Source organism: Oreochromis niloticus, linkage group LG7 (genome assembly GCF_001858045.2).
Source record: "Oreochromis niloticus isolate F11D_XX linkage group LG7, O_niloticus_UMD_NMBU, whole genome shotgun sequence".
Lineage (NCBI taxonomy): Eukaryota > Metazoa > Chordata > Actinopteri > Cichliformes > Cichlidae > Oreochromis > Oreochromis niloticus.
In genome coordinates, this window is record NC_031972.2 from 43,625,829 (window position 1) to 43,651,309 (window position 25,481).

Genomic DNA, 25,481 nt, shown 5'->3' on the forward strand with positions numbered 1-25,481 from the left:
ACAACCAAATGATGCTAATGTATGCTGATTGAACTGTTAAAGTTTGTAAAATCTTACCACTAGAGTTCAGTAGATTGTAGATTGCAGTAAAATAAATTCTGTTTTCTTACACCTCCCAGTTCACCTCACTCACCGCCAACCCATGGTTGTTCCTCCCTCAAACTGGTTTCTGGCAAAGGTGTTTTTTTCCTGTTAAATGGAAGGTTTTCCTTCCCAGTGTCGCCAAGTGCTTAATCATAGGAAGTTACCTGATTGTTGGGGTTTTCTCTGTATTTTTGTAGGTTCTTTATCTTAAAATACACAGCACCTTTGTGTGACTTTTTGGGACTGTATAAATTGAATTGAATTGAATTGAATTATCATAGCTACAGTGGCCTCTGTGGGGTAAACAACTCTGGCCACCGCTGTTTAGCTTCACTGTCAATATGTGCGTTGCTGTTTTTGTCACTGTTAGCTGTAACTCTCATACAATGTGAACATGTAATTAAACTGTTTGTCAAGGGAAGAGTGTGATTTTAAGGACGTCCTTTTGGTGGCCAAAGGTGATGCTATCAGAAGTTGGTTCTTGAAGTTCACTACTGCTGTTGGCTTGATATCTGAAATCAAAATAAAGAATGCGTGGTTCCTGGTGCTGTGATGTCCCTCAAACTCAGAGAAAAGCATTTTACTACTCTGGAAAGGACTGGCAGACCTATTCACCTTCGTTATACATAAATGTTACTAAAATGTAAACAATGATTTCCTCCTCAAGGGTTGGATATTGAAAAATTGAATCAAATCAAATTTGGATATAGTTTATATATTATAGCCTATTAGCTATAATAGCTTCTTTTGTTTCCATAGCAGATCAATTTACTTTTCTTAGTTACTTTTTTTAAACGGGGGGCGGGGTTACAATTAAATGCCAGGCTGCGATTGGCTGAGAGCCGAGGTACACGTGCTCCTTCTCCACGCCTGCTCTCTGGGAGTAAGAGCCGAACAACAAGCTCGAGCCGCCGTAGCAACAACGTCCAGACTGCTGTTGCACTCTAACCGTACAGTTGTCCATCAAACTAACAAACTACGGCTGACAAAAACAAGAAGTATGAAGGAACAGACGCGGTTTTTCCTTTGGCTGCAACTTTTTACAGCTTGTCTGGTGTTTGGGGTAAACGGTAAGTTACCTCTCTCTCTCCCTCTCTCTCCCTTAACATTTGTTCTATTACTATCAGTATTTACTCTTAACAGTCCTTACTGCTCAGACGGCAGCCCACAGCCTCCCGTACCGTGACTGTTTCAGTTGAGTTGGTTGCTTCACCTCTCGTCACTTCTGATTTTACACAGTATAAATTAGTTGTTGACGCCTCAGAGTTTTTTTCCTCTCTCCCCCCTTTTTTGTGCGTGTGTGTGCGCGCGCTAATCACACCCCGGCACAAGTGGTGCCTTCACTTCATCGCCAGAATATTGGAGCGGTGGGCATTTGTAGGTGCAAGTTCAAGCGATCCTTGAATAAGTGGACAGGACGTGTGGGAATGTGGTGAGTGGGACACTGGCTGGTTGTGAAACGGGAGGATCAGCTGTAAGGATAATCACATAAAAACAACTAACCGTCTGTAGCTGAAGAGATCTAAATGTGTTCCAGGTTTTGTATGGTTTACAGAGTCAACGCTTGGAGGCATTCATGTGGGCATTGGCACCCCCCCCCCCCCCCCCCCTTTTTTAAAAAAAAAGAAAATAAAGAAGCATACACACACATGCGGTGACTATTATACTTATCCAGTGTTAACCTCATGCCATTGGCGCTTATCTTTGTTTGCTTTTCCACGCATCAAACACATTTAGGCCGATGGACAAAAGCTGAAATGGCCTGACTTCCACTGCCTCCATTTCTGCTAACACACCAATGGAAAAGGAATCACATGTGTTTTCCTTGGTATGATGGTGTATTTTCCAAATGTGAAAAAAGGAAAAAAAAAAAGATCCTGTTCCACCATTTGCATATTGAAAAAAGGGAAATTCATAACTTGGATTACTGTTGTGTAATAGTACATTGCTTTCCAGATTAAACATTTTGATTTATAGTCTATTCAGCTGTCAGTGAGCCACTGGCCTATTCCTCCTGAGGGATTGAAACTCAGTATCAGAGGTCAAGGCAGATGTATTTGAAAATATGTTGGAAAGCATAAAAAGTAACTAATAAAGAACAGAGTTAGATTGATTTGAAAATAGAAGCGTAGAAATGGCTACTTTTTTTCACAGTATATCATGACTGTTGTACTTGTCATGGTTTCACTATCTGCCTAATGCTTCTGTGTCAAGAGTTTTTCCTGCCTTTTGACACCCACCAGAGATTTTGTTCAGAGCCAGAGATTCACCAGCATTGTACTTTTTAAATTGCAGTTTACTCATGCATAAACCATGCTTTTCTTTGTAAGATGGTTAGAAATATCAGGAAATCACACTTTTGTTTCCCATCAAAGTAACAAAGACTCATTAGCTTTACTGAAGGTGGACTGAACTAGCTGTTATGTGTAGTCTCCACTCAAATAGCTGTTTTGAGCCAGAAGAAACAGAGTGTGCCTTGGCTGTGTCTGAGGTGCCTGTGTTTGGTGACGAGCCAACATGAATCTTATAATAGATACTTTATGCATTATGCTTTGCTTATAATATAACATCCAAACTTAAGTGCTTCTTAGTGAGTTTTATTTTATTATTTTGTAGATTTAGTGCTTTTGCTCATCAGTTGTGTGGAAAAACATGCTGTGTGGGAAAAGCAGGACATAATTGAAGATGTGTTCTGTTTGGTAGTTAAGAGAACCATATTTTTCAGACTTAAAGGATAGTGAAATTAAGCAACACCTTAAATTTCTGTTTCCTCTTACTTATCCCAGGTGCAGTATTGCACAAATGTTTCATGAACTTTTGTACTTCTGTTGCTGAAACTGAAATTAATGAAGTGAAGTGCATATCTCAGTGTTTTCTTAGTCCTCAAGACTGACAGACAGGACAGCGGTGGAGAAGAGGTGTAGTTAACCCGACCACAATGTGGAGTCAGTTTTCCATATCCAAGCGTGCCAGCGAACTTCCACCCACACCAGCGCTCACTCAAATCTTTCTGCTACAGACTGAAAATGAATGAATGGGGGGGGGGGGGACTTGTTGCTGCTGTGTGATGCAAAATGTTTAGAGGCCATAATAAGAGCTGAGTGGATTTTTCCCACTCTGTGTTTTACCTAATTAGGTCCATTTCAGCAGGTTTTGCTTTGGTTTTCTTCTTCATTAGCTGCTGATGGAAGAGAAGTGGAAAATTGAGTTCTGTCAGAGCTGAGGCAATCTTTTTCTCACAACACGACCACTTAGGATAGCTGACGGAACCAGGGCTAAATATAGCCAGGACACTGCCCGGGGCGTGTGTGTATGTGTATAACTTGTGCATGTTGGCAGGTGTGTATGAATAATTTCCTTTACAAATTTTCTTGTGAGTGTGAGATAATTGCTAATAGATCAGGTAGATATTGGTCTTACTAAATGTGAGATATCTGATCTCAACAAGGACTTTAATTTCCTGTTAAAGTAATGATGTTTCTTCTACAAAGTTACAGAAAAAATCATGAAGAGACTTTCCTGAATAATTTAGTTATGTTTATTTTTATTTTTATTTTTATTTTTTTGTTTATTGTTTTTACATTTTTCAATTTTCTTCTGCTATTAACATTTATTAACATCTTATTTTGTATTAAAGAACATATAGCCCATGGAATATCTTTTATTGTATATTGGCCTTCTGGACTTATTTACACACTTTCTGAATACATCATTACTACTTTTCCCAAGTATCTTTTTCTGCATTGTTGTGTTGAAATAATAATAGTAATATAAAAGAAACAGCTTTTCATATTGGATTTATTACTTTTTCGTATATTTTGGTCTGACTCTACTAAAAAGGGTCTACTTACTAATAGTAGTTAGTTGTTATTGTTATTGGCTAACAACTTGTGATTGAAAAGTTGTTACCCTGGAGCATACCCTGGATAATCTTACTTATTGATATTTAGAATGAGCATAATTTGATTTACTGGATGGACATATTGACTTTTTTTGCTTTTTAATATAACCTGAAACAAGTAACTGAGCCCTTAAATTCACCAGGAAAGTATTTCCTATAGACTTCTATATGACTAGGAATATTTAAGAAAACTCATCAGTTTCCCCTTGGTGGACATGAAAAAGTGTAGATTTAGGACAGTTCAGTTTGGTTCACTTTTCACACGCTACATCCATGTTTTATACACATTCTGTGTCTTAGGGGACTGGCAGGACAACATCTATCCTTTTTTTTTTTTTGCTCTTGGAGTTTGGCGTTTCATCGGCATGTGTGTGAATGTGTGACGGAAATCTTCATTCATATCAAAGCTTCGTCGAACCATCTGGCTTCCCCTTAGGCGGCTGTCTGCTTCAGCATGTGATGACTTTATCATTACTTTTCCCACCAAATCCCTTGGGGACAGGACAGGCTCTTTCTTTCTTTCTTTCTTTTTTTTAAAATTCCATATGAATTTTGAATAGCTTCCTTAATCAATGTTTCATAACAATATGGAATTTCATCTAATTCGGGACACATTATTAGTGTCTGTCGCCCCACTTTCCAATCTGCCATGCTGAATATTTTACACGCTGTCTTTTGAGCGTTCAGCACTGGAGCCAAGTAGAAAATTGATGGGATTTGCATCCAAGATCAGGAGTTGTTTACACAAACTTTTTGTATTCATATGGTCAGAGAAAAGAACGCCAAATTATTGACAGTATTGCCACAAAGGTTAAATCTCCAATGAGTAATCCAGTTAAGACTGTTACTATGGAGTTATTATCTCTATTTCAGCTGTAGTCAGCTACAGACGAGCTTGTTGTTTTGTTGATGGTGCATGACTCGTGTGTGCCTGTGTGTTTGAGTGTGTATTTTTAGCGGCTGGCCTTCGTTGTTGTTTTCTTGGGAGCAGTAGCAGATGGCTGTGCTCTAGAATAGCAAATGCAGATTACAGAAACCTCACCTGCAGCTGGAGTCCCACTGATTCTTAATATTGAAAAGGCTCGGGTTATCACAGGACCTTCTTTGGGCAGCCATAACACATCCACTTCCTGTGCGTTCAGGTTTTCTCAGCTTGCTCCTTGAGCCCTCAGTACTACAGGCATTTTTATTATAGTTCAGCACATCCTTAACTGTTTTAACAAGGGCTGGAAGTGTGTGTGTGTTTGTGTGTGTGTTTGGACATGATGTAAGCTTTTCTCTCTCTGGTACACTGAGTTCCCACACTCGCCTGCCAGCCTATATGACCTGGCATGCCAGTGTGTGGACGTCAGAGCAGCGGACAGCATGTTTGCTGTTTTCAGACCGCGGGACCTTTTCAGTCCAGTTGTTAAGACCGACACCATTAGCCATTTCGGAGTCCAAATGGTCCTTCAATTCCCAATAGAAAATGAGTACTGAGACGCCATTGAAAGTTTAAAAAATGGTTTGAAGTCTTTTAGCTCCATTAGAACAATCAGCGTGGCTGTCCTCCTAGGTGTTATAGTAAAGTAAAATAAACAAAGCCTTGCTAGCTTTAGTGGCATAAGAAGTTAACAGTAAATGAACCAGTTAGTTAACGTGTAAGGATGATTGTATTTAAATCTGTCTTTTGTAGATTTGTATGAGATTTGAAGGTAAGCCTGTTTTTGATGTAAAGATGAAGTATTTTAAAAAAGTACAGCACTTATATAACTGTGCATGTAAAGAAAGCCAGAAAACAAAATACTAGTAACGTTTGGAGGGTTCTCAATGAAACTACATGTTAAGCAGCCACAATGGACGAGTGCTTATGGCATATGGCAAGAACACAGAAAACAAAAAAACCCCGCAGAGAGTGTCTGAGATCCACAACATGAGGTTGTTAATATGTTGCTGCATGGTTTGGTATTAGCATAATATCCACAGTGAAACATTGACAGCATCATGTTAAAATGGCATGAGCCTTACACAGTCCAGGAGATGCTTGGGTCCAGAAATGAGGTTGTTTTATCCGTCAGTAACACACTGGTATCAGTGCCTTGCTGCATTCTGTCCTGCACTAAAACGACTTTCCATGTATGCTCCTTTTTTTTTGTTCTGTTTTTTTTCTCACCATACATATCAACAGTATGGACACATTACCTTTGAGATTATTGACTTCCAAACCCCTGACCTCTGACAGATCTCTCTCATTCTTTGCACTTAACATAGAGCTTATGACACTAATCACCCCTCAGACCACAGTCAAGTTACTTCCATCTGGCTGCAGATGGCTCCTGTTTTGAATACATTTAATAAGGTAATTCCTTAATGTCTTTTTAACCTGTGTAAGTGTATTATGTTTTGTGCACCACTGTATTTTTTTCTCCAAGTCTCCTTCGATAACTCAGGGGTAATTCAGATGAAAGAAACTTTTTGCCCTTGGCTATGTGTATTTTCTGCACACAGCAAATGGCATGCACTGTCTCTGAGTCCTTTGCAGTCCCCACAAATGATTAAGTTTGGAATACAAATGGATTGAACATCAGTGCGGAGGCCAGAGCTTATGTTACCTCAATTTTCTAGTTTCTTTTTCTTTAATGTGGACTCATTAGGTGTCCTCAGTTTGTCCACCATGTTGCTAATGTCCTCAAATGACTCCTCTGTCTTCTTCCTCATTCAAGGTGCACATTAAATGCAGTAAATCCAAAAAGTCCCTTGTTGTGGAGCCTGTTCATCCTTGTTAAGTGCTTATTTTGTTTCCTGTCTATCCATCTGAATTGTATTGTGTATTGTGATTAACTGTCAAGGTTCCTCCTTCTGTGATGGTTCTATGGGAAATATCTGTTGTTGCCCCCCGCCCCAACAAGTAAACGCAACGCTTATCACAGACACTCATACCAAACCCAGCTCCCTGTTTGGTCCTCAATCTGGGGCTGGGGCATCATGGGAAAGGCATAGACAGTGACTCATAAGGAGTGAGAAAAACACAATGCCCTGTGGAAATGGGTTTTCCTGCCAAACATAACTCCACATACCTTCCTGATCTGTCACTGTGGTTTAGACTTAGTGGGGCACCATGTTGGGTACTTGTAGAAGTGGTGTACTTTTTGTTTTTTTACTGCATTAATAACTGTAGCAAATATTATGCATCTATAGCTGTACTCTTGTAGTACAGAAAACTGTTACTTAAACATATTTTTAAGCTTAAGTTTCTTGGAAGAGTATAACAGAGCTTGGGGTTCATGTGGTTGCAATTGCAAAGCATATAATAATATGTTATGTAACTGGTTAAATTCAGAACCATGACTTGTTTGCCTTGTGACTCTTCAATTTCATTATATTTTAAATGAATAGGTGTGAACAACAAAAGAAGTTTCACTCATCTCACTCATCAGTAAAGTGTCTTTTACTGACAATGGTGTCATTGTAGGGATTTTTTCCATATACTGTGGTTGGGTCACTACCTCTTTGCGGACTACATTAACTTGATGTGTCATTAATTTCATTTCCTCAATACACCCAAGCAGATTTTCAGCTGAAGCCAAGTCATACCACAAACAGACAGATTAAATGCAGATTGTTGCAAATTTTATTTTATTATTATTATCTTTTTTTTTTTTTTTTTACATATTTTGTTTTTCATTTTTATCTGTTGGCACTAAGGCGGTTTCCTGAAGGGAGCTGTCTGTCAGTATAGAGGAAGGGAGGATGTGTTCCTTCCCAAAGATAAACAGGCAGCAACTTTGTTTGATAAGGATTTGTTAGTGGTACGGGGCAGGCCTGTTTCCTAAGAATCCCCGGAGATGTGAAAGCACCCGAGGGCCATGGCACTGGATACAGCACAGATAACCCGGGACATTCGTGGGCAGGGCACTTCATGAATAAACAGTCAAACAGGATGTTTGTAAAATGGATCTGATTCCTACATTTCCCTCAGTGCTGTTTGCTGGTGAATAACAAATGAGGTCCATATTGTGAGAAGTGACTACACAATACTCAGACTACACAATATTCATTTGTCCAACAGTGCTTCGAACTCTGTTTTTTGTTTTTTGTTTTTGTTAAAAACAACTAAGGATGTGTGTGATTGCATTAGAAGCATGCAGGGATGCACATTAAATTTAGTCTCTCCAAAATACCATTTTTAGCTGTGGTCCTGTGGCCTATGAGAATTATACCCTCAGCACAGCTAAAATGCAGCTCTTTACTTTATATTAGAAGGCGGAAAAATATTTGTTTCCTCCACCAAGACACGGGGTCAGAACTCCTTTCTTAGCCTGTATGGTAGACTCTGTGGTGATTAAACCACTAGTTTGTCCCAAGGGGTCCAACCTCAATTTCCTTAACAATTATCTAAATGATGATAAAGTGTTTGTTTGAAAAGGCATCTCTGTCTTCTTGGGTGTTATAGGATGCTAAATCATTGACTTCCTCTGTATTATTCAAAGTGTCAAAATAGCTATATAGAAGTGTAATTTTCAAAGTTGATTTTCAAAATGCCATGTATCAATTTGCAGAAAATTGTCATTACATGTGGTTTGTTATTTAAACCTTATAAACGTCTGATGGCTGTGTGAGATGCTTTCTCACTAAGTTTGCTTTAGGAGGAGGAAGAACCGTTTTGATAGAGCATGCAGGAAGTAAAATACCCATTTGCTCATTGTTAATTTACTGTACCTCTTTCACTGGTGTTATTCTCAAATAGACAACACACATAGTGTGAATTAGAGGCGTCCCTTTTGTGGGACTAAAACTCTGCGAGTGAATCAGACCTGATTCAGTCATGATGCTTCTGAAAGCCACAACAAACTCTCTCTTTCGTTTTTTTTTTTCCTCCACTGAGCACTAACTGACATGATTTCCCTCATGCCCAGAGAGCAGCCAGATTGTCAGGTCCAGGCTCGGCAGCAGTTACATGCTGGTAGAAGCATCCAGTGTTTGTGTGGTGTTTACAGTGTAGTGATGGCTTACTCAGCTTTTTAAAACCCTCACTTCCAGCCAGCAGCATAGTGTTTACTCTTCAGAAACACAATAAGGGAATGGAATGGAAATATGATAACCAGGACAGCGTCATTTTAGTTGTTTGATTGTTGTTACACTCTTATTGAATGGCTTCAGACTATAGTTGTAGTGCTAAAAAATGAGAAAAAAATAATATTAGTAAAAACATGTATACTGGCTCCATAGTGTAGTGGTTTTCACATACGTCTAACAGTGAAAGATCTCTGATGTGAGGAAGACGAGACCAAAAAATCCATTTGGGGTTGTGTCAGGAAAGGCATCTGGTATTAAAAAAATTTTAACATGTGGAGCTACTCCTTTGTGAAAAAGGGATAGCTACTTCATTGTAAAGATGCGTAAAGCCAATGCTAAACCTGCCTACTGTATGTGAGCATATTTTCTGTCCTGAAATATTCTCCTGGAGATATCAGATGTTTGTTGAGGGGTAAAAGTAAACTGTCAAGCATTTATAAATGTGAAATGAAGCAAATAAACCACAGCTGGCTTTATAAAAAAAAATCTAATTCAATTTCCCCACTAGAAGAACATACTTATTTGTCAGTTCTTGTGCAGAGTAGTTTATTTTAAATGTAGTACTCAACTTACCACCGCTCCACTTTGTATGCAGGTGATATCTGTAAGGTGAACGTGTGCACTAACGGTGGGACCTGTGTGACCGGGGCAGGGTCTCCATTCATCTGCATCTGTCCTGATGGCTTCTCTGGAGAAACCTGCAATGAGACTGAGTCTGGTATGTTATGGCTCTGCACGATGACTGATTCACAGTTTGCTACTTAGTTTTTCCTCAAACATTTATGGCATACCCCACCTCAGAAGTTTAATTTTGTTAAATCAAGGTTAAACCCCTTTCATAACAGATTACATAGAATGCTGCTTAAACTCTATTAAACTTGACTCTTTTTTTTCCAATACCCAAAGGACCTTGCAACCCCAATCCGTGTAAGAATGATGCCATCTGTGAGGTGACGGGCCACTCCCGCCGAGGTGATGTCTTCAACGAGTATGTCTGCAAATGCCAGCCAGGCTTTGATGGAGTTCACTGCCAGAACAGTAAGTTTGTGCTCCCTCTTGACTGGTTGTATAGTAGCAAATATAAAATATTGGCAGGCTTTTTGTGGGCCTTGTAGAGCTGCTGTAGCATACTTAACTGTAACTGTACTTAATGAAGGCCAACTATGAATGAGAATTGAAAAACACTCATAGCAACAATATTTACGGGTATATTTTGAGTGTTGAAACACTGTGAACTGAGAAATTGCAATAAGCAGACCTAAGTCTCAGTGTTGCCACTGTGCTACTATTGTGTGTGTGTTTGTTTGTTTGTTTGTTTTTTACCAACAGTAGATACTTTGCCATGCCATTAACTGGCACGTGTAATGACGTCAACATTGATCAGTGTAATCTGATACACTAACATGGAGACAGCTGCTGTGAGTGCTGGCCACCAGACCAACAGCTGTCATCCTTTTTCAGACGTCACTCAGACCAGGTTGCTTTAAACAGGGTCAGCCTGAGAGAGTGGCAACAAGGATGGGAACGTGCTGCGCTCCTGCAGCTGCCTCCACCCCTGCACACAGAGACAGATGGTTACTGTTTGCAGGACAAGGCAGCAGAGTGACAGTTACCACGCGTGCTCAAAGAGCTTATTTGGTCAGATGCAAGTCAGACCTTCAAAGTGTATTTTTGTGTGAACCTGTGTGCTTTTCTGTCCTAGGTGTCCAGGGTGCAGATTTAAATTCAAAAAAAGGTAACAGTGAAAACAGGAGTGTTTGCTGCACTTTCATCTCTTTTCCTTCTTGGATCCAACTGCTCTCTGTTCTCTCTGGCTGCATGTGGAGGCTGAGGAATTTGACTACATTCACAGACATACATATAGACAAGGAACCGCTGAGTTCAGCATTATCTCTAACTCAGCACAAATAGTCCTTTATGAGTCAAGGCCAACCACAAAAACAGCAGTGATATCATTTTAGCATTAGATGCACATAGTTTTAATCAGTTCAGCTACCCTGATGGGATGGGTCTTGTTATACTAAAACATTTGCTCAGATGTCATTGAAGCTATGCATTATTCCCGCTGAGTCAATTAGGTTGCTTCCAAGTTCTCATCTATTTTAATTTACAGTCCCCAGAGTGTATTTAGGTTCAAGAGATTCTTTTTTCATTTAAGAAACCATAGCCAAGCAATCTGTTTCTGTTTTCTTTTCCCCTCAAAAACCACAAATCACAGCTCATCAAAATCTATACATTCACAAGTCATTTGGCAGTTAATGTTAGCTCAGCTGCCAGAGTAAGAGCCCTCCATGGGGCAGGCATTTACACTAATTAGATGATGCCTCGGGGATAATGAGGAGTGGAATTTATTTGACCATGTCTGTTTGAGAGCCCCCCTGAGGACTGCTGGGTCATAAAGGTCCCCCTCCTTTTACAGCTTCTGATGACTTGTTTGACAGTTTAAGTGCTCTAAAATATATGTGTGTGTGTGGGCAAGGAATAACTATCATGGCAGCCAGCTCCTATGGTTTGTGTGAAGCAGAAGGAGTCTGGAAGAAGAAAACTAGTGACTGTGGTGAACCCAGGGATGTAGTGTAGTTAAACATTTAGCCAACATTCTCACATTCACTTTACACTTGCAAATCAGACTGAAATATGAGGCCAGATCTTCAGATAAATAAAATATTCAGAAATGTGAAGCTGTATAGGATTGGTAATGCATGGGAGTCTGTGACTGGAGTGATGGTGCTAATCAGAAAGCAGTCAAGCTCAAAGCCTGACAAGCAGGTGTCAGGAAACTTGAAGGCAGATGTAGGAGATGATGTTCTCACACAAACCACTGCATGTAAAAAAAACAAAACAAAAACAAAAAAACCCTATAAATAGAAACAGAAAAGAAGTGAAAGATTGGCTGATCAGGGAATGGAGGGTACAAAATGGCACCATTCAACTCCACTTCAAGATTCGCAGCCTAAAATTCTTTTGAGAAACACATCAAAGGAACAAGAAATCTACTGGAAAAAAGCTTAATCACGTGTGGGCTGCACATCCCACATGAACAGCCGCACGCAGCTTATGATCTCATGTACAGACTGTTTAGCATACACTTACACACACACACACATGGTTTATGCCTCGTGCCAGTCTAGCCAACAGAAAGTGGCGGTCCATGCTGAGTGCTAGCAACGTCAGCGCTGCTTCTGTTGCCGGGTGAAAAAGCGAACATGGAGGCGGAACAGTGAATTAAGTCTGCCCTCCTGACAATGTCACACTCACTACTCAGGTCTGACTGCAGCAGTTCTGATTGTCCTGTCAAATTGGCCTAAAAGCCTTTATGGGTTGTACAGAATTTGTGTGTGTGTGTGTGTGTGTGTGTGTGTGTGTGTGTGTGTGTGTGTGTGTGTGTGTGTGTGTGTGTGTCTGTGTCTGTTGGGGAGTGGGGGACTTAGATATAGAGATGCAGAGAGAGAGAGAGAGGGAGAGAAGGATGCTTTTCACTTCAGACCAAAGCAGATTAATGCAAACAGTAAGGGAAGGAGTCTTTTTCTTCTTACAGTCTTTAAATCCCACATTTCCGAACAGATCACGGCAGTTATTCCGACTTCTTGGAAATCACTAAAGGGTGTGTCTATGAGTGTTCTGATCTCTCATTTGTTTTGGGAGAGTTTCAACTCCTCCCAGGATGTGGTGGTGCGGACAGTCTGGGACACATGCCCCCTGTGGAATACAGGGTGTGTGTTTCATGTGTGTGTTTGTGCCGTCATGAACTCTACTGTGCCTGGCATATATTTATTGGTTCTCTACAGTCTGCATTTAAGAAGCCCTGTTGACCTAATAGGAACTCAAAGCAGCTTATGTGGAATCACTACACGATCTTAAGAATCACGACACAGCTGTCAGGTGTTTTGATGAGAGGCTGAACCCTCACAGGTAAAAACCAACAGACTAGCAAGGGTGGGTAGTCACAAACCATAGAGGTTGATTCCATGAAAATAAAGCCATCACAGCTTGGATGGATGAAGTGAAGTAAAATTATACATTTTTTGATATTAGCTCTTGACATTAAGTTCTTTTTAAACTAAAAGGAATGTCCTTGTCAAAAGTAAAAACATTCTGGGTCCACTAAATAAGTATACGCATCTGAGTAATACTTAAAATTTTATTACTGAGTAGACTTAAAAAAAAATTAGACCTATGGCATTCATCCATGAAGTTATGATAGATTAGAGGAGCCTGCTGTGTTTTTATTTGAAATTGTAGGGAGTCGAGTGGCTTTGCCCGGGATCCCCAAGAAAGTACACCAACCACATTTGTGTAAATATGTAAATATAATGTGGTGTTTAACTTTAGATTACTTCTAACTTTAGAAGGGTTTTGCAGGGAAATCAAACTTCCCCTTCTCTTTTCTTTTTTCTTTTAAGCCACAAGGACATGAAGTCATGAATGATGAATACAGCATACGAGAGTGTGGAGATGCAGTAATATAGATAGTAAAATGTTGCACGCTATTTAGAAGCTTTGGTGTTATCGTGGGTCAGATCTATTCTAGGCTGTGCTATAACAGTCTGTCCAGTTCACAGAACAGAGAAAATAACACATTTCAGCCTTTTTTTTAATTTAATAATGCCACAGGGGTTAAGAGCAGCTCTTGGTTACTGTACCATGGCAACAGTATGAAAAGTGATTAAAATATGTAATTTTGTTACTTCATGTTGGCTTTAGTTTGAATAAACGACTTTGGTCCTGTTTAATAGTCGTGCTAAATTTTATATCATAAGGTTGAAAGTTGCTGGCATTTATACTGAGTTTAGCATTTTCATATAAATAAGTTTCAGAAGGTTCTTAAGTAACGTCCTCGGTGTCAGTTGCTACTCCTTGTCTTTGTGGAGAATGTTTCTGTTTTGTTGTAAAATCACATCAATCATTTAGTTTCAGAGCTCACTTTGAGAACCTTGTAGGGTCTAGTCTCACACTGTGAGGTACGGAGAACATGACACTTTTAAAAGAGCAACTCCAAAGCAGGTTTGGACTGTCAGACGCAAGCTGGCACCTCATCCCACCCTGCTGCAGCACAGATGCAGATGCAGACAGCTTTGCTGATCACCACAAGCGCTGCCAGCGGACCTTGGCTGTGCTTCGATCAGGGTCAGATTTCAAACAAGCCATGTGAGATCTCTATTGGTTTTCGCTTCATGCTGAGACAGATATTGACACTCTAAATATTGTGGTAGTGTGCCGTTTCCCTTAGAAGTGATAGGGTTTGTTGGATCCCAGCCATGGAGAGCTGGCCTGTTTAGCTACCACGCACTCATCCCACTAAAATCTATATGTATGCTGATACTGGGATGCTACTACACACAGAACAGTCAGTATTGTTTTTCTTTTAGCCGTGCAGGTCATACATTTTGCAACATTTCCCTTCCCTGTTTTCTCCCTCTCTTCTTTCCTCCCCCTTTTATCAGATAGATGGATAAATGGATTAGCGCCTGGATCTGACTAGGCTGTGTGGTCCTCCTGGTCCTCAATCCTCTTACAGGAGGAGGGCCACCAGCTGACGCTCCTCAGAACTTGACAAGAGTTTGTCTTACCAATGTAGGTCTGGTTTGTTTTCTTTGAAACCTCACAGGTCATCCCACTCATTTGTGACAAGAACTCAGTTTGTCCCCACAAAGCCTCTCACCCCAGAAAACAGCTGTCTGATTTTAAATACGTTTTAAAGTAAATATAAATGGAAGATTGACCTTTAACTTTTGACTGTTTTATACCCATGAATTAGCAAAGTGCAAGTATTCATACACGATGTGTTACATTCATCCACATATTTTATTTTATTTTATTTTCCTTTTTCTGTTTCTGTAGTTTCGAATGTTGTAAAGATCCAGTGCATGTAAAAATAAATAAATAAATAAAAATAAAAACAATTGTGCTGTAATAAATTGTTCTAGTACAACGTAAAAGTGCTCTGATACAGGAAATACCAGCATGCCTAGATATAGACAGAGGTAGCTGCTATCATTTTTTTTTTCCACAACAACAAAGTGATCAAAGAGCCTATTTGCAACATGCAGAGCCTGATGTTTAAAATATTCAGCTGCTAAAATAGTCAGTTTTATGTGATGTAGCATGAGCTCCCCAAGCTAAAGTGTCACAGCTGTGGACCTCATTATCCAGAGTTTGTGGATGCACATTTCAAAATGACTATATTCCTCCTGTGACGTTTGAAAATGAATGTTTGGACACAGAGCTATTTATAGAGAGAGCATGTGGGCAGGAAGATGCTGCTGTGTGTGTGTGTTTTGTTGGCTAGAAACATTACATCAATGTGCCGAGTTGTTTGCGTGCATTTCCCTGCGTAATAACAAGCACTCAGGATTAAAGCTTTAGAGATTTGGTCTAAAATTCTGCTTTTGGTGTGCAGTCATCTGTACAACCAGCATCATTCGTGCCTTGGTCCTGTCTGAATGTGGTCAACATAGAGTGCCTTCAGTGTCGGTTTAGTCACACTGACAGTTGTGGTGGGTGAGATGAAAAGGAGTTTAGTCCCATTTTCATTCTGCTGATTTGTCCCCTTCTCTGACTCATGTGCTACAGTTTTTAAGTGGGACACATAATGTTTGTAAGGGTGCCATCAAGAGGTGATGCAAAGAATCACAGGAAAATGAACACATTCAAGGCACTGAAATGATTCTCCAGAAGATCATCTATTCCATTTTGAGCATCCAGAAATGGAGTCAGAGATTTAAAGACACATTTACTTCTATGCGATTTGTTTTATAATCTGTAAGTTAAACACACGATCTCATGTGCAGTAGTCTCTTTGATGTCGAATATATCTATCAAGTTTGCATTTCCTGACTAAGGACTAAGCTCGTCTCACTAACCTCTCTGCTACAGCTTCTGCTGCCACAGCATGAGGTGACCTTACTGAAAATTAGATGATTGAATATTGAACTCTGTTTCTCAAGCATGATATGCACCTCACTCACACTTCTAACCGTAATCTGCTTTTAAACTTACCTATAGTTGACCTGTCCTGTAACAACACTGACTGTGATTTATCTCCTTGCAGATGTAAATGACTGCGCTGGACAGCCATGTGAGAATGGCGGTACCTGCAGAGACCTGGATGGAGATTTCAAATGCCACTGCCCTTCCCCTTATGTAGGAAAACACTGCCAACTTCGTAAGTGTCAGACAAGCACTTGGTACGACAAAATGCTCTGAGGGATAAATAGCTAAAAACACAAAGAAATATTTTTTTAGATAGCAATAAAAAAAACTCCATATCTTCTTAGCTTTATTAATGCTAATGTAACAGAAGCACTGTGATTAAAGGAAATGCACGACACTAAGGAGGATAGGGGATGGTGGCCAAGCTGCTGGGGTTTTATGATGATCAATACTCAACATAAAGATGGTCCGTTCCAAATGCGAAATCAATACTTTGTTCAATTAGGCTGATTCAGTGTTCTGCATCCCTAATGATTGTATGGTTGAGGTTAGTAAAAGTTATGCATACACACCACGTGTGTGAGACCAAATACTGACTTTTTACATGCCTCTCCATTGGTGACCGTCAGATGCAAAATTTTGGGGGGGACTTCTTCATCCCTTGAGCCAATTCTTCTGAATGTGATACTTAAGAAATGCGTTGTTGGTACTGATTGATTGGATACAGACATTCACTTTTACTTAATAAATAAATAAATGATAAACTAATTTCAGTTTTGTTGTCAAAGAAAACACAATTTTGATTATAAGTGAAGAATTAATAAAGCAACAGCAGAATATCTTCTATAGAGTTTGGCCTCTAGCTGCCAATTACAATATCAACACAGACATGTCACCTATATAAATTAGGTTGATGACTAGAACGGGTGGATCCTGGGGAGGTGGAGGAGTTGAATCAGCAGGCAGCAGTGCTGACATATCAGACCCCAAGACTGGTATGATACTGGGGAGTGAGGCATAAAGTGAAACTATCTCACAGGTTTCACACCACGTGAAGAACGTGAAGACTGCATTGTGACATAATTTTTATTCAGCTCCATATCTCAGAAACAGAAATGAAATGGAAATAAACTTTAACCTAACATCGGGCTCTTTCTTCAGGCTGTATTTCTCTTCTTGGCATGGAGGGAGGGGGCATTGCCGAGTCACAGATCTCAGCCTCATCAGTCCGCTACAGCCTGCTGGGCCTGCAGCGCTGGGGCCCTGAGCTTGCCCGCCTCCACAACAAGGGCCTGGTTAATGCCTGGAGTGCTGCTGCACATGACAAGAACCCATGGATACAAGTGAGAATAGTTATACAGTAGATTATGAGTGTAACGCAGGCAGTTAGAAAACTGACCATGTAGACTGACAATAATAAATAAACGCTGGTGAGAAATTAGGGTCTGGAATTATCGAGATTTACAACAAATGCATTTCAATCATAAACTATATAATATATTTAATATATTCTCACAGTATGCAGAGCTTTTTGTTTGGACTGCTTCATTTTACCCCTTATGTTTTTGAGATTTTGAAAACTATTTGCTTTAAAGGGAAGGGAGACTCCTCTTACTATCATCCATTTCTACATTTACAGATCAACATGCAAAGAAAGATGCGCTTCACAGGAATTGTGACACAGGGCGCCAGTCGCATGGGCACAGCTGAGTTTATCAAGGCCTTCAAGGTGGCCTCCAGCCTGGACGGCAGGACATACACCATGTACAGAACAGATGGACAGAGAAATGACTATGTAAGGCAACAGAAGAAAAAAAACACAGTATTATAGTTCAAAAGTCTGTTTTCCGTTGCTTTATGTTAGAATTGCAGTAACTGTTCCAAACAAGACAGATTCCACAGTGGTAAAAGACTTTCCTTTACAAATAAATAATATATCACACATCACACAGATAAATCTGGTAATACTCTACCATTACTATAATGTCACACTTTTGACTGCATCAGCTTGGAAGCAGAAGTTTATTCAAGATAGGTCACAAAGCTGCTAACAATGGTTGCTAACACTCACCTGATGGTGCAGTTGACAGTTTGCTTACTTCCGCCTCTCTCCTAGGTTTTTGTGGGGAACATGGACAATGACGGCACCAAGACTAACATTTTTGACCCCCCGATCATTGCCCAGTACATCCGCATCATTCCCGTTGTGTGTCGTAAGGCTTGCACTCTGCGCATGGAGCTGGTGGGCTGTGAACTCAACGGTAAATTCACAAAGAAAACATCAGCTGTACACATGCCGCGCACACATGCACACATGTTAGGTTCTCAGTTTATTGAGGTTTGTTAGTGACTGAAAGAAGCTTTTTAACATGCAGGCTTAATGTGGGAGGAAGTTTTCAGGAAGGGAAATCCAGCAGCCTTTTTTTCTGCTGGCATTTATCTCCTATGTTTTGTCACTAATTATTTCAGTTTTGCATTGAGCGGTTAATCATGATCAAACGATGTCATGCGCAGGGTAATACTGTTTGCCAGCTCTGCTGTGTGCTGTCTGAGTCTAAGATGTTCCCTAAAGAATTTATTAAAACCATATGATTATATATACCACAACATACTGGATGCTAATTGGTAAAAGACTCATCATTTTCATCGTCCCAATGTTGTCACCCCAGGAGGCTGATGTAATATGTGGTCCTTTTGAAGTCGTCTGTATTTCAGTAGAAGCATATTCATCTTTCTTTTCCTTTTATCATAAGCCAGTGTAGCTCTTTCAGTCTTGCTGGCCTCGTCGCACTGTCAGACGTCTGTTTCTCTTCATGGTTGTTTCTCTTATCAGTGTTTGTTCTTCTTCCACTGAGCTTCAGTTTCTGCATGATTCCACAGTTGTGTAACACGAGATCTCGACCAGCGTGTGTTTTTGGTTTAATCACTTTACAACATACTAATACTTTCACATTCACTTTAATGCAAAATGCTCATTACCTAATCTAGCACTGTTTGTTTTACATTCACTGACTTGCTTCAATGCTGTTGAGTGAATCAGCTCAACTGTAAAGATGCTGTTTTAATATTCAGCTGCTTGTGCTGAATATTTTTCATGCAGCTTTGACCCTTGTTCATTTAACATGCATGCTCAGCTGTTCCACTAACTCATTACTCATTAAAAAGTCTGTTACAGCCTTTAAATATTACACTGAGCTAACACATTTTTCTTTTTTTAAGATCTTTACTCTGCACATGTAAAATTACATAGAGTAAGAATACTGTGGACCTCCAGTCACTGTAAAACCTAATGTTCTCCTCATCCAGTGGGTGTTTGTCAGCCTCAGGTGTGATTGGGTAAGAACAGAGATGTTATAGAACAAAGAAAAGTAGAAATCTTTGGGCCAATTACCCACTTTATAACAGCAAAACCAAAAAACTAATAAGCCATTTATCTTGTTGCATGCTCAGAGTTGAAGCTTATGTAATTTTAAACTTCAGGTTGGTGGGCATAACTAATAGTATTCATAATAAAGATGAAGGCAAGTGTACGTAGTGTTTGTTTTTTAGCTTGCTTTATCCATGGTGTGAACAAGCATGGCAGTGCTCTGGTGAGCTGAGCCAGGCACTACAAATATATGATTTTATGTCCCCATGAAATTAAAACATTCATTTAGGCAAAAGCCCAATGTTGTTAGCCCAAAATGGCTGCTAAATAGCTAGACTGTCTTGTAGAAGAAATGTAGTTGGTCTAAGGGTTAGGACAGTACATTATGAAACATAAATGATTCCAGCCAGCCGCAACAAACAGTTGAGAAACACCCACATTTTGTCCTTGCTCATTTGTCTGTCGCTTCGCATCACTGGCTGGCCTTGGGCTGCTTCCTGTCCGTCCTCTGTCTATCATGCTTTCTTTCTTTCTCTTTCTTTCCATTCCTCTTTTCTCTCTTTCCTTTGTCTCTTCTTCTCTGCCTGGTCTCACCTCCACAGTGTATTCAAACGCTTCAGGTTGTTCAGAGCCAATGGGCATGAAGTCCAGATTGGTGTCTGATCGCCAGATCACGGCCTCCAGCACCTTCCGCACCTGGGGCATCGAGGCCTTCACCTGGCACCCTCACTACGCCCGGCTGGACAAACAGGGCAAGACCAACGCCTGGACTCCTGCCACCAACAACCGATCTGAGTGGATACAGGTGGGAGAAGACTGCCCAGAGTTGCACATTGGTTTTTATTTAATGCGTTCTACTTATGTAAAGGTTCCTTTTTTTTGTCTATGTCCTCAGGTTGACCTTCGGTCTACCAAGAAGATTACAGGAATCATCACACAGGGAGCCAAAGACTTTGGCTCTGTCCAGTTTGTCACAGCCTTCAAAGTGGCCCACAGTGATGATGGACAGTCCTGGACCATAGTCAAGGACGAGACCACAAAGACAGACAAGGTCGGTCAAACAGCACAGGGGAACAAAATGTATTTAAATGAGTAAAACCTAGCACACCTAAACTGGTTGCAATATTAAAACCATCTGCCTAATCTTGTGTACCTTCCAGTTATGCTAGCCAAACAGCTCTTACTTTAACCGTGTGTCTTTTGTAATCAGTAAATAATTAAATAAAGCAAAAAACTGAATAAGATTGAAATCTGTATTTGATGTACTTGTCTGCATCTGGAGCCAGTTATGCTATCACTGGGACTGATTAGTCTTCTGTGTGTATTCATTTCCATTACAGCCGAAAAATCAATTGATCTGCAGATGCAAGCAGTATACGGCCAGATTAGGTCACACTGAGGCGTGTCTCTGATTTAATCAATAAAACATTTATGACTTTATGATCTCATTTTGAATTTTTTATTTAATGTTGACAATGGTTTTAGGTCCCATGTTCCTTTTTACTTTTGCAACTAAAATATCTTAATGGATCTTAATAACTTTACACAGTAAATTGAGGGTGTTTTAATTAGAATCAGCATTTATTGTTGCAACAACATGTGAAACTGTTGTGTTAATTAATCACTGTCTTCTCTTCAGATTTTCCCAGGCAACAGCGACAACAACGTTCACAAAAAGAACATCTTTGAGCCGCCGTTCTACGGCCGATACGTCCGCATCCTGCCGTGGGAGTGGCATGACCACATCACCCTGCGAATGGAGCTTCTGGGCTGTGACGAGTAGCGTTGCCCCCCTACCTCCTCTTCTCTACCTCCTTCCCCTCTCTTTGCTTTCCTCTCTTCCCTCTTCCTTCCCTCCTTTCTTTCTCCCTGCTGAGCCACACCTGCACTGCCTTGCTCTCAGCCCTAGAGGGCAGCAAACACCAGAGTAGCACACCACGACCTAAACCCTGGCTGGCCGGAGGTGGGAGTTGTTGCCACTAACCAGTGTTACCAGAAGTCCACGTGTTCCCCCTGTTTTTGTTTCCTGAACTGATCATTCATCTTTTCCACCTGAACCAAATCTGGGATCTTTTCAGGAAGCAGATCTATGGACAGATATGATCCCATCTATTGGCAAAATAAAAATAAAATTATTGTGTCCCTAATCCCCGTGTTTGAGGTCAGGGGTAACATGACTGCTGCTGTACCAGTTGGTGCTACCTGGACTCTGATCTTAAATCAGTTCTTTGTGGAACATTGAACCTCCGAGACCCACAGCTGGTGATGTATATACGCTCCATTAAAACAGCTTGCACATGTCCTGTAAATGAACCTTTGAGCTCCCCTGAAGAAACACAGAATATATATTATCTTTTGAAGTTACACTGAGGGTTATGGACAAAACTTAATCTGAATATCTAATAATTAATATATGATTAACATATTGGCAAATAACCTGATTTTTTTAAATGTATTTTTATTTGAAAAAAACTACCAAATTTACTCATAACAAACTAAAACATGAAAGCTTGTAATATTTTATTTTGCTGGGCAAAAAAAAATGTGAGACTGAAAATCTCAAGGTCAGTCTTAGAGTAGTACTAGTCTTTCTCGCCAGTGGTTTAAAGAGTAAAATTCTTAGTTTGTTAGCTTTTGTTCCTTTTCGGGGCTGCTTTAAGAGATTTAATATCTATTTAATATCTAGTTCTAAGCATTAGTATAGCAGCCACTAACAGAATAGTGTTCCTTTTTTGTACAAGAGTAAATTCTTGACTTGGATGCTTCAAATAAAGATGCAATCCACACATATTTTTTTTTGCCAGCACATCCTCAGGTTGTTGTTGTATTTATAAAAATCTAGTATCTGGTGCACTGGTGCTGACACAGAGAACAGAAAGAGGAATCAAATGTGTTTAAGTCTCCATCATTACGAACCTATAGAGTCACTTTGCTTGTGATCTAAAATACCTGAGGAGATACCCGGGATAAGATATTTTAAACAAAAGACAACAGGTTTAAGATAATTAAGAGGTAATTAACATATGAAAGAAAAAAACAACACTTTTTTCTTTATTTGCAAATTGTTCAAACACATGCTGCAGTCATTAGAGGGGATAAAATCTTTCTTGGATCACTCAGAAAATGATTTTTCTTACAGTTATTGCAGTCTTTCATGTGTTATTAGCTATACCAGATATATTTTGCTTTTATAAAGTCACATTTGTGTTCTGGTTATAAAAATCTCAGTTCTGGACCCTCTACTGAACTTATGTTTTACTGAAATAACAGTATTAAATCAGTAATAAATCAAGATTTATGTATTACCAGATGCAAGCCTAAAATTAAACGGATGTCGTCTCAGGTCAAGGTAGATCTGCTCCAAATGTACAGCAAATGCTACTGAACACTCCTCTTTCACTCACTCACTTGGCCCTGCTTCTAGTCCTGTTCACACAGTTTCACTTTTTTATGGCACTTTTATGTTCTTGTTTTGAAAGTATTAAAAACCAAAAATTAAAAAAAAAAAAAACCTGTGCTGTGCATCGAAGAACAAACATAGATTTTGCTGTTATGTGTAGAGGTAAGCAGCAGAGAAATCAAGTTTGCAGTTCAGTGTCTTTGTTGGATTAAACTGAGTTTTGAAACTGGTGTGTGTGTGTGTAGGGGGTAAGGGGTTTGGGTTTAACATTCATATACGCAGTACGTTTGTACTGGGATCTGTCTGCATTGGTAGACGCTAATGTTTGCAGCAGATCATTTACTTTGGGTCCAGCATTATGCCTCCAGTTCAAAGCTGCAGCCCTGCTGATAAGATACCAAATTAAAGCTGATTTTAACGCTTCCACTGGACATGACACAAGCCTCCATATCATCAGCTTTCTGCCACCCTGTCACAGTATTCTAAACCTTTCCACCCCATGAATTATGAATTATGGGCTTGTGCAATATTATACTGTGTTAGTTTTGATGACAATAAATATTAATTCAGGATCCTTAAAAAATGCATGAGGGGACAGCAGTGCCACTGAGAGGTCGCGGATAGATGTCGGTGTCAAACACTGTACAATATTTATTATCGGCGCAGATGATTCCAGGCAGCAGTCAGCCCTCTTATCCACGCCTGCATGCGTTTTATTGAGTAATAGTTGCTCGGTTTAAGTTTCCATTTTATTGGTGACATATTTTTTCTAGATAGTCATCAGCATTGAAGTTATAGATATCTTGTTCCCCTGTTCTGGCTTTTTTTTCTGATTGATCAAAAAGAAACTGATGGTATTGATGTGTTTTATGGTATTATGAGTTACTGACCTCTGAATTTTGGCTGGTTTTGAAGCTTTTTTAAAAAAAATATTATTATTCCAGTCTTGTGTTTCTAAGAGGACCTTGTGTTTGGCCTTTGTATCTTTTAAAATGAATGAATAAATAAAGAAAACTGAAAAACTGTCATAATGAATTGACTGGGGGTTACTTGAATGTTACAGCAGCAACCTTTAAATCTGTCTTTGGGTGGAAGACTTAGGTTATATTATCAGTCATAATGCTGAATTAATTGGACCCGTTTTCCATTTAAAAAGGTGGCAGATCAAAAGATGAGGAGCGTGGAGGGTCGTTTTTGCCTGTTTAGCATTTAAACGCCCCAAGGGTCTTTCTTTTTTACCACTCTGCCTTTTTAAAGGTATTGTCACCCAAAGAGGACATGTCTTCTCCTCTCATTACAGCCTGTGAGAGTCACTCCCAAGTAGGGAAATCCCTCTAAGGTTTGACCCACATAATTGCAATCATATGAAAATACATTCAGATGGTGACACAGTGACGGTTAAATTCTTGTCGGTAAGGGCTTTTTTTTTTCTTTGCTAGAATTGAACAAACAAAAGGTAAGTGTTGTGGAAAATTACTCCAGCAAAACCTTCAGATGACTGTTGTTGTGAACTGCTCCTATATAATAAAATTTAGCTGAATACTATGTTTTTTGTGCTTAACCAGTAAATTCTGGCTAATCGTGTAAAACAGCAGTAAATCCAGTTACGACCAGCCCTCCCAAGTAAGCCCGCTGTTTTCCCTCTGGTCTTGCTGCCAGCTATGGTGTGAGTTGAGAACCTGTCTCCTTTGTTTCCCCTCTAGAAAAAAAACATTTCTTCCTCACCTCTATTGTGCTTTCTCTGCACAGTTAGCTATTTAGTGGATGATTGTTTTGTTGCCACATATATCTACTTCGTAATACACAAACATTTTTATTGGAGGGAATACTTTACAAGTTCTTTCTTACTTATTAACCTTTAATACTACTTTCAAAATCCTCAAATTGATCCTATTTTATTTAATCAGTGAGATTAATGTCTTTGTCAGGAAAGACCTGAGAACAAAAATGAGTCACAAAAACACAAACAACAGACAAAAAATGCAGAACAGAGTACACAATGTGTTAATAAATGCAGCTGAAAGAATAATAAAAACATGAGATGATTAAGCCTATACGTGGGGGCTAAATCTCCATTTCAAGGGCAGTTTGAAGTTGTTGACATTTAAAGGTGCGTGGTATATGAAACCAGTTTTAATGAGTTTAGACGTAAATGAAAGAAGAATGTAATGTGGTTTGAAGACATTATCACGGGGGCTGTCTTCACACAGCATATTACCACCACTGCTGAAAACTCCTTCCACAGTATAAATAAATTGCATTGAACTGGATGGTGCTTGGTTTTCTGCTATTTTCTTGAGAACATTAAATATTATATTTCAGTTTGTTTAATAATAGGCGAGCTATGCCATGCTATTTTGTTTTGGGCCCAGTTTCAAAGGTTTATCAGTTAAAAGTAAAATTACAGTTAAAATCAGTTCTTTATGGAACTGTTTCATAATTTTATGAGTAATTCAGAAAACAAACAAACAAAGAGAATCTTGAGAGAAGGAATGAATAACAAGTTTTTCCAACCTTCAATCAAACCGTTTCATGAACCTTATGAACTCTGAATTAAAGTCTACTGTGAACAAAAATTCCTGGGTATTTGTATGACTCAGCAAGAGTAACAACGTTTAATTGTAGGATGTTCTGAATTTGTGGCAGAGGTGGAAAATTCCATGTGCTTGATCTTTTCTAGTCTGGGATAAAGGAGCGCTAATTCTATTTGAAAAGTATTTTAAAATTGTGAAAAAAGTGCT

At 39.5% G+C, this 25,481-nt stretch overlaps 1 protein-coding gene across 4 annotated transcripts; it reads left to right on the forward strand.

Moving 5' to 3' along the window:
* The first annotated feature begins 952 nt into the window (after positions 1-952).
* Positions 953-23,775, forward strand: mfge8b (milk fat globule EGF and factor V/VIII domain containing b). 4 transcript variants are annotated; one of them, XM_005459985.4, is made up of 11 exons: positions 953-1,154; positions 9,636-9,758; positions 9,947-10,078; positions 10,743-10,775; positions 16,092-16,205; positions 17,135-17,316; positions 17,613-17,768; positions 18,090-18,234; positions 19,943-20,145; positions 20,236-20,391; positions 20,980-23,775. In XM_005459985.4, exons 1-11 carry the CDS (start codon positions 1,085-1,087, stop codon positions 21,121-21,123), a joined length of 1,458 nt encoding a protein of 485 aa, XP_005460042.2. In that variant the 5' UTR covers positions 953-1,084; the 3' UTR covers positions 21,124-23,775. The 4 variants fall into 4 exon arrangements, with proteins under 4 accessions (XP_005460042.2, XP_005460043.2, XP_013119642.1 ...); XM_013264188.3 differs by having other exon boundaries at positions 954-1,154; positions 19,961-20,145; positions 20,980-21,241; XM_005459986.4 differs by lacking the exon at positions 10,743-10,775 and having other exon boundaries at positions 20,980-21,241.
* Positions 23,776-25,481: the final 1,706 nt, after the last annotated feature.

Bases quoted from the DNA above. Each gene is read 5' to 3' on its own strand.
- mfge8b (XM_005459985.4), top strand. From the start codon at position 1,085: ATGAAGGAACAGACGCGGTTTTTCCTTTGGCTGCAACTTTTTACAGCT. The intron at 1,155-9,635 runs GTAAGTTACCTC...CTTTGTATGCAG, and splicing joins TCTGGTGTTTGGGGTAAACG to GTGATATCTGTAAGGTGAAC. The intron at 9,759-9,946 runs GTATGTTATGGC...CAATACCCAAAG, and splicing joins CTGCAATGAGACTGAGTCTG to GACCTTGCAACCCCAATCCG.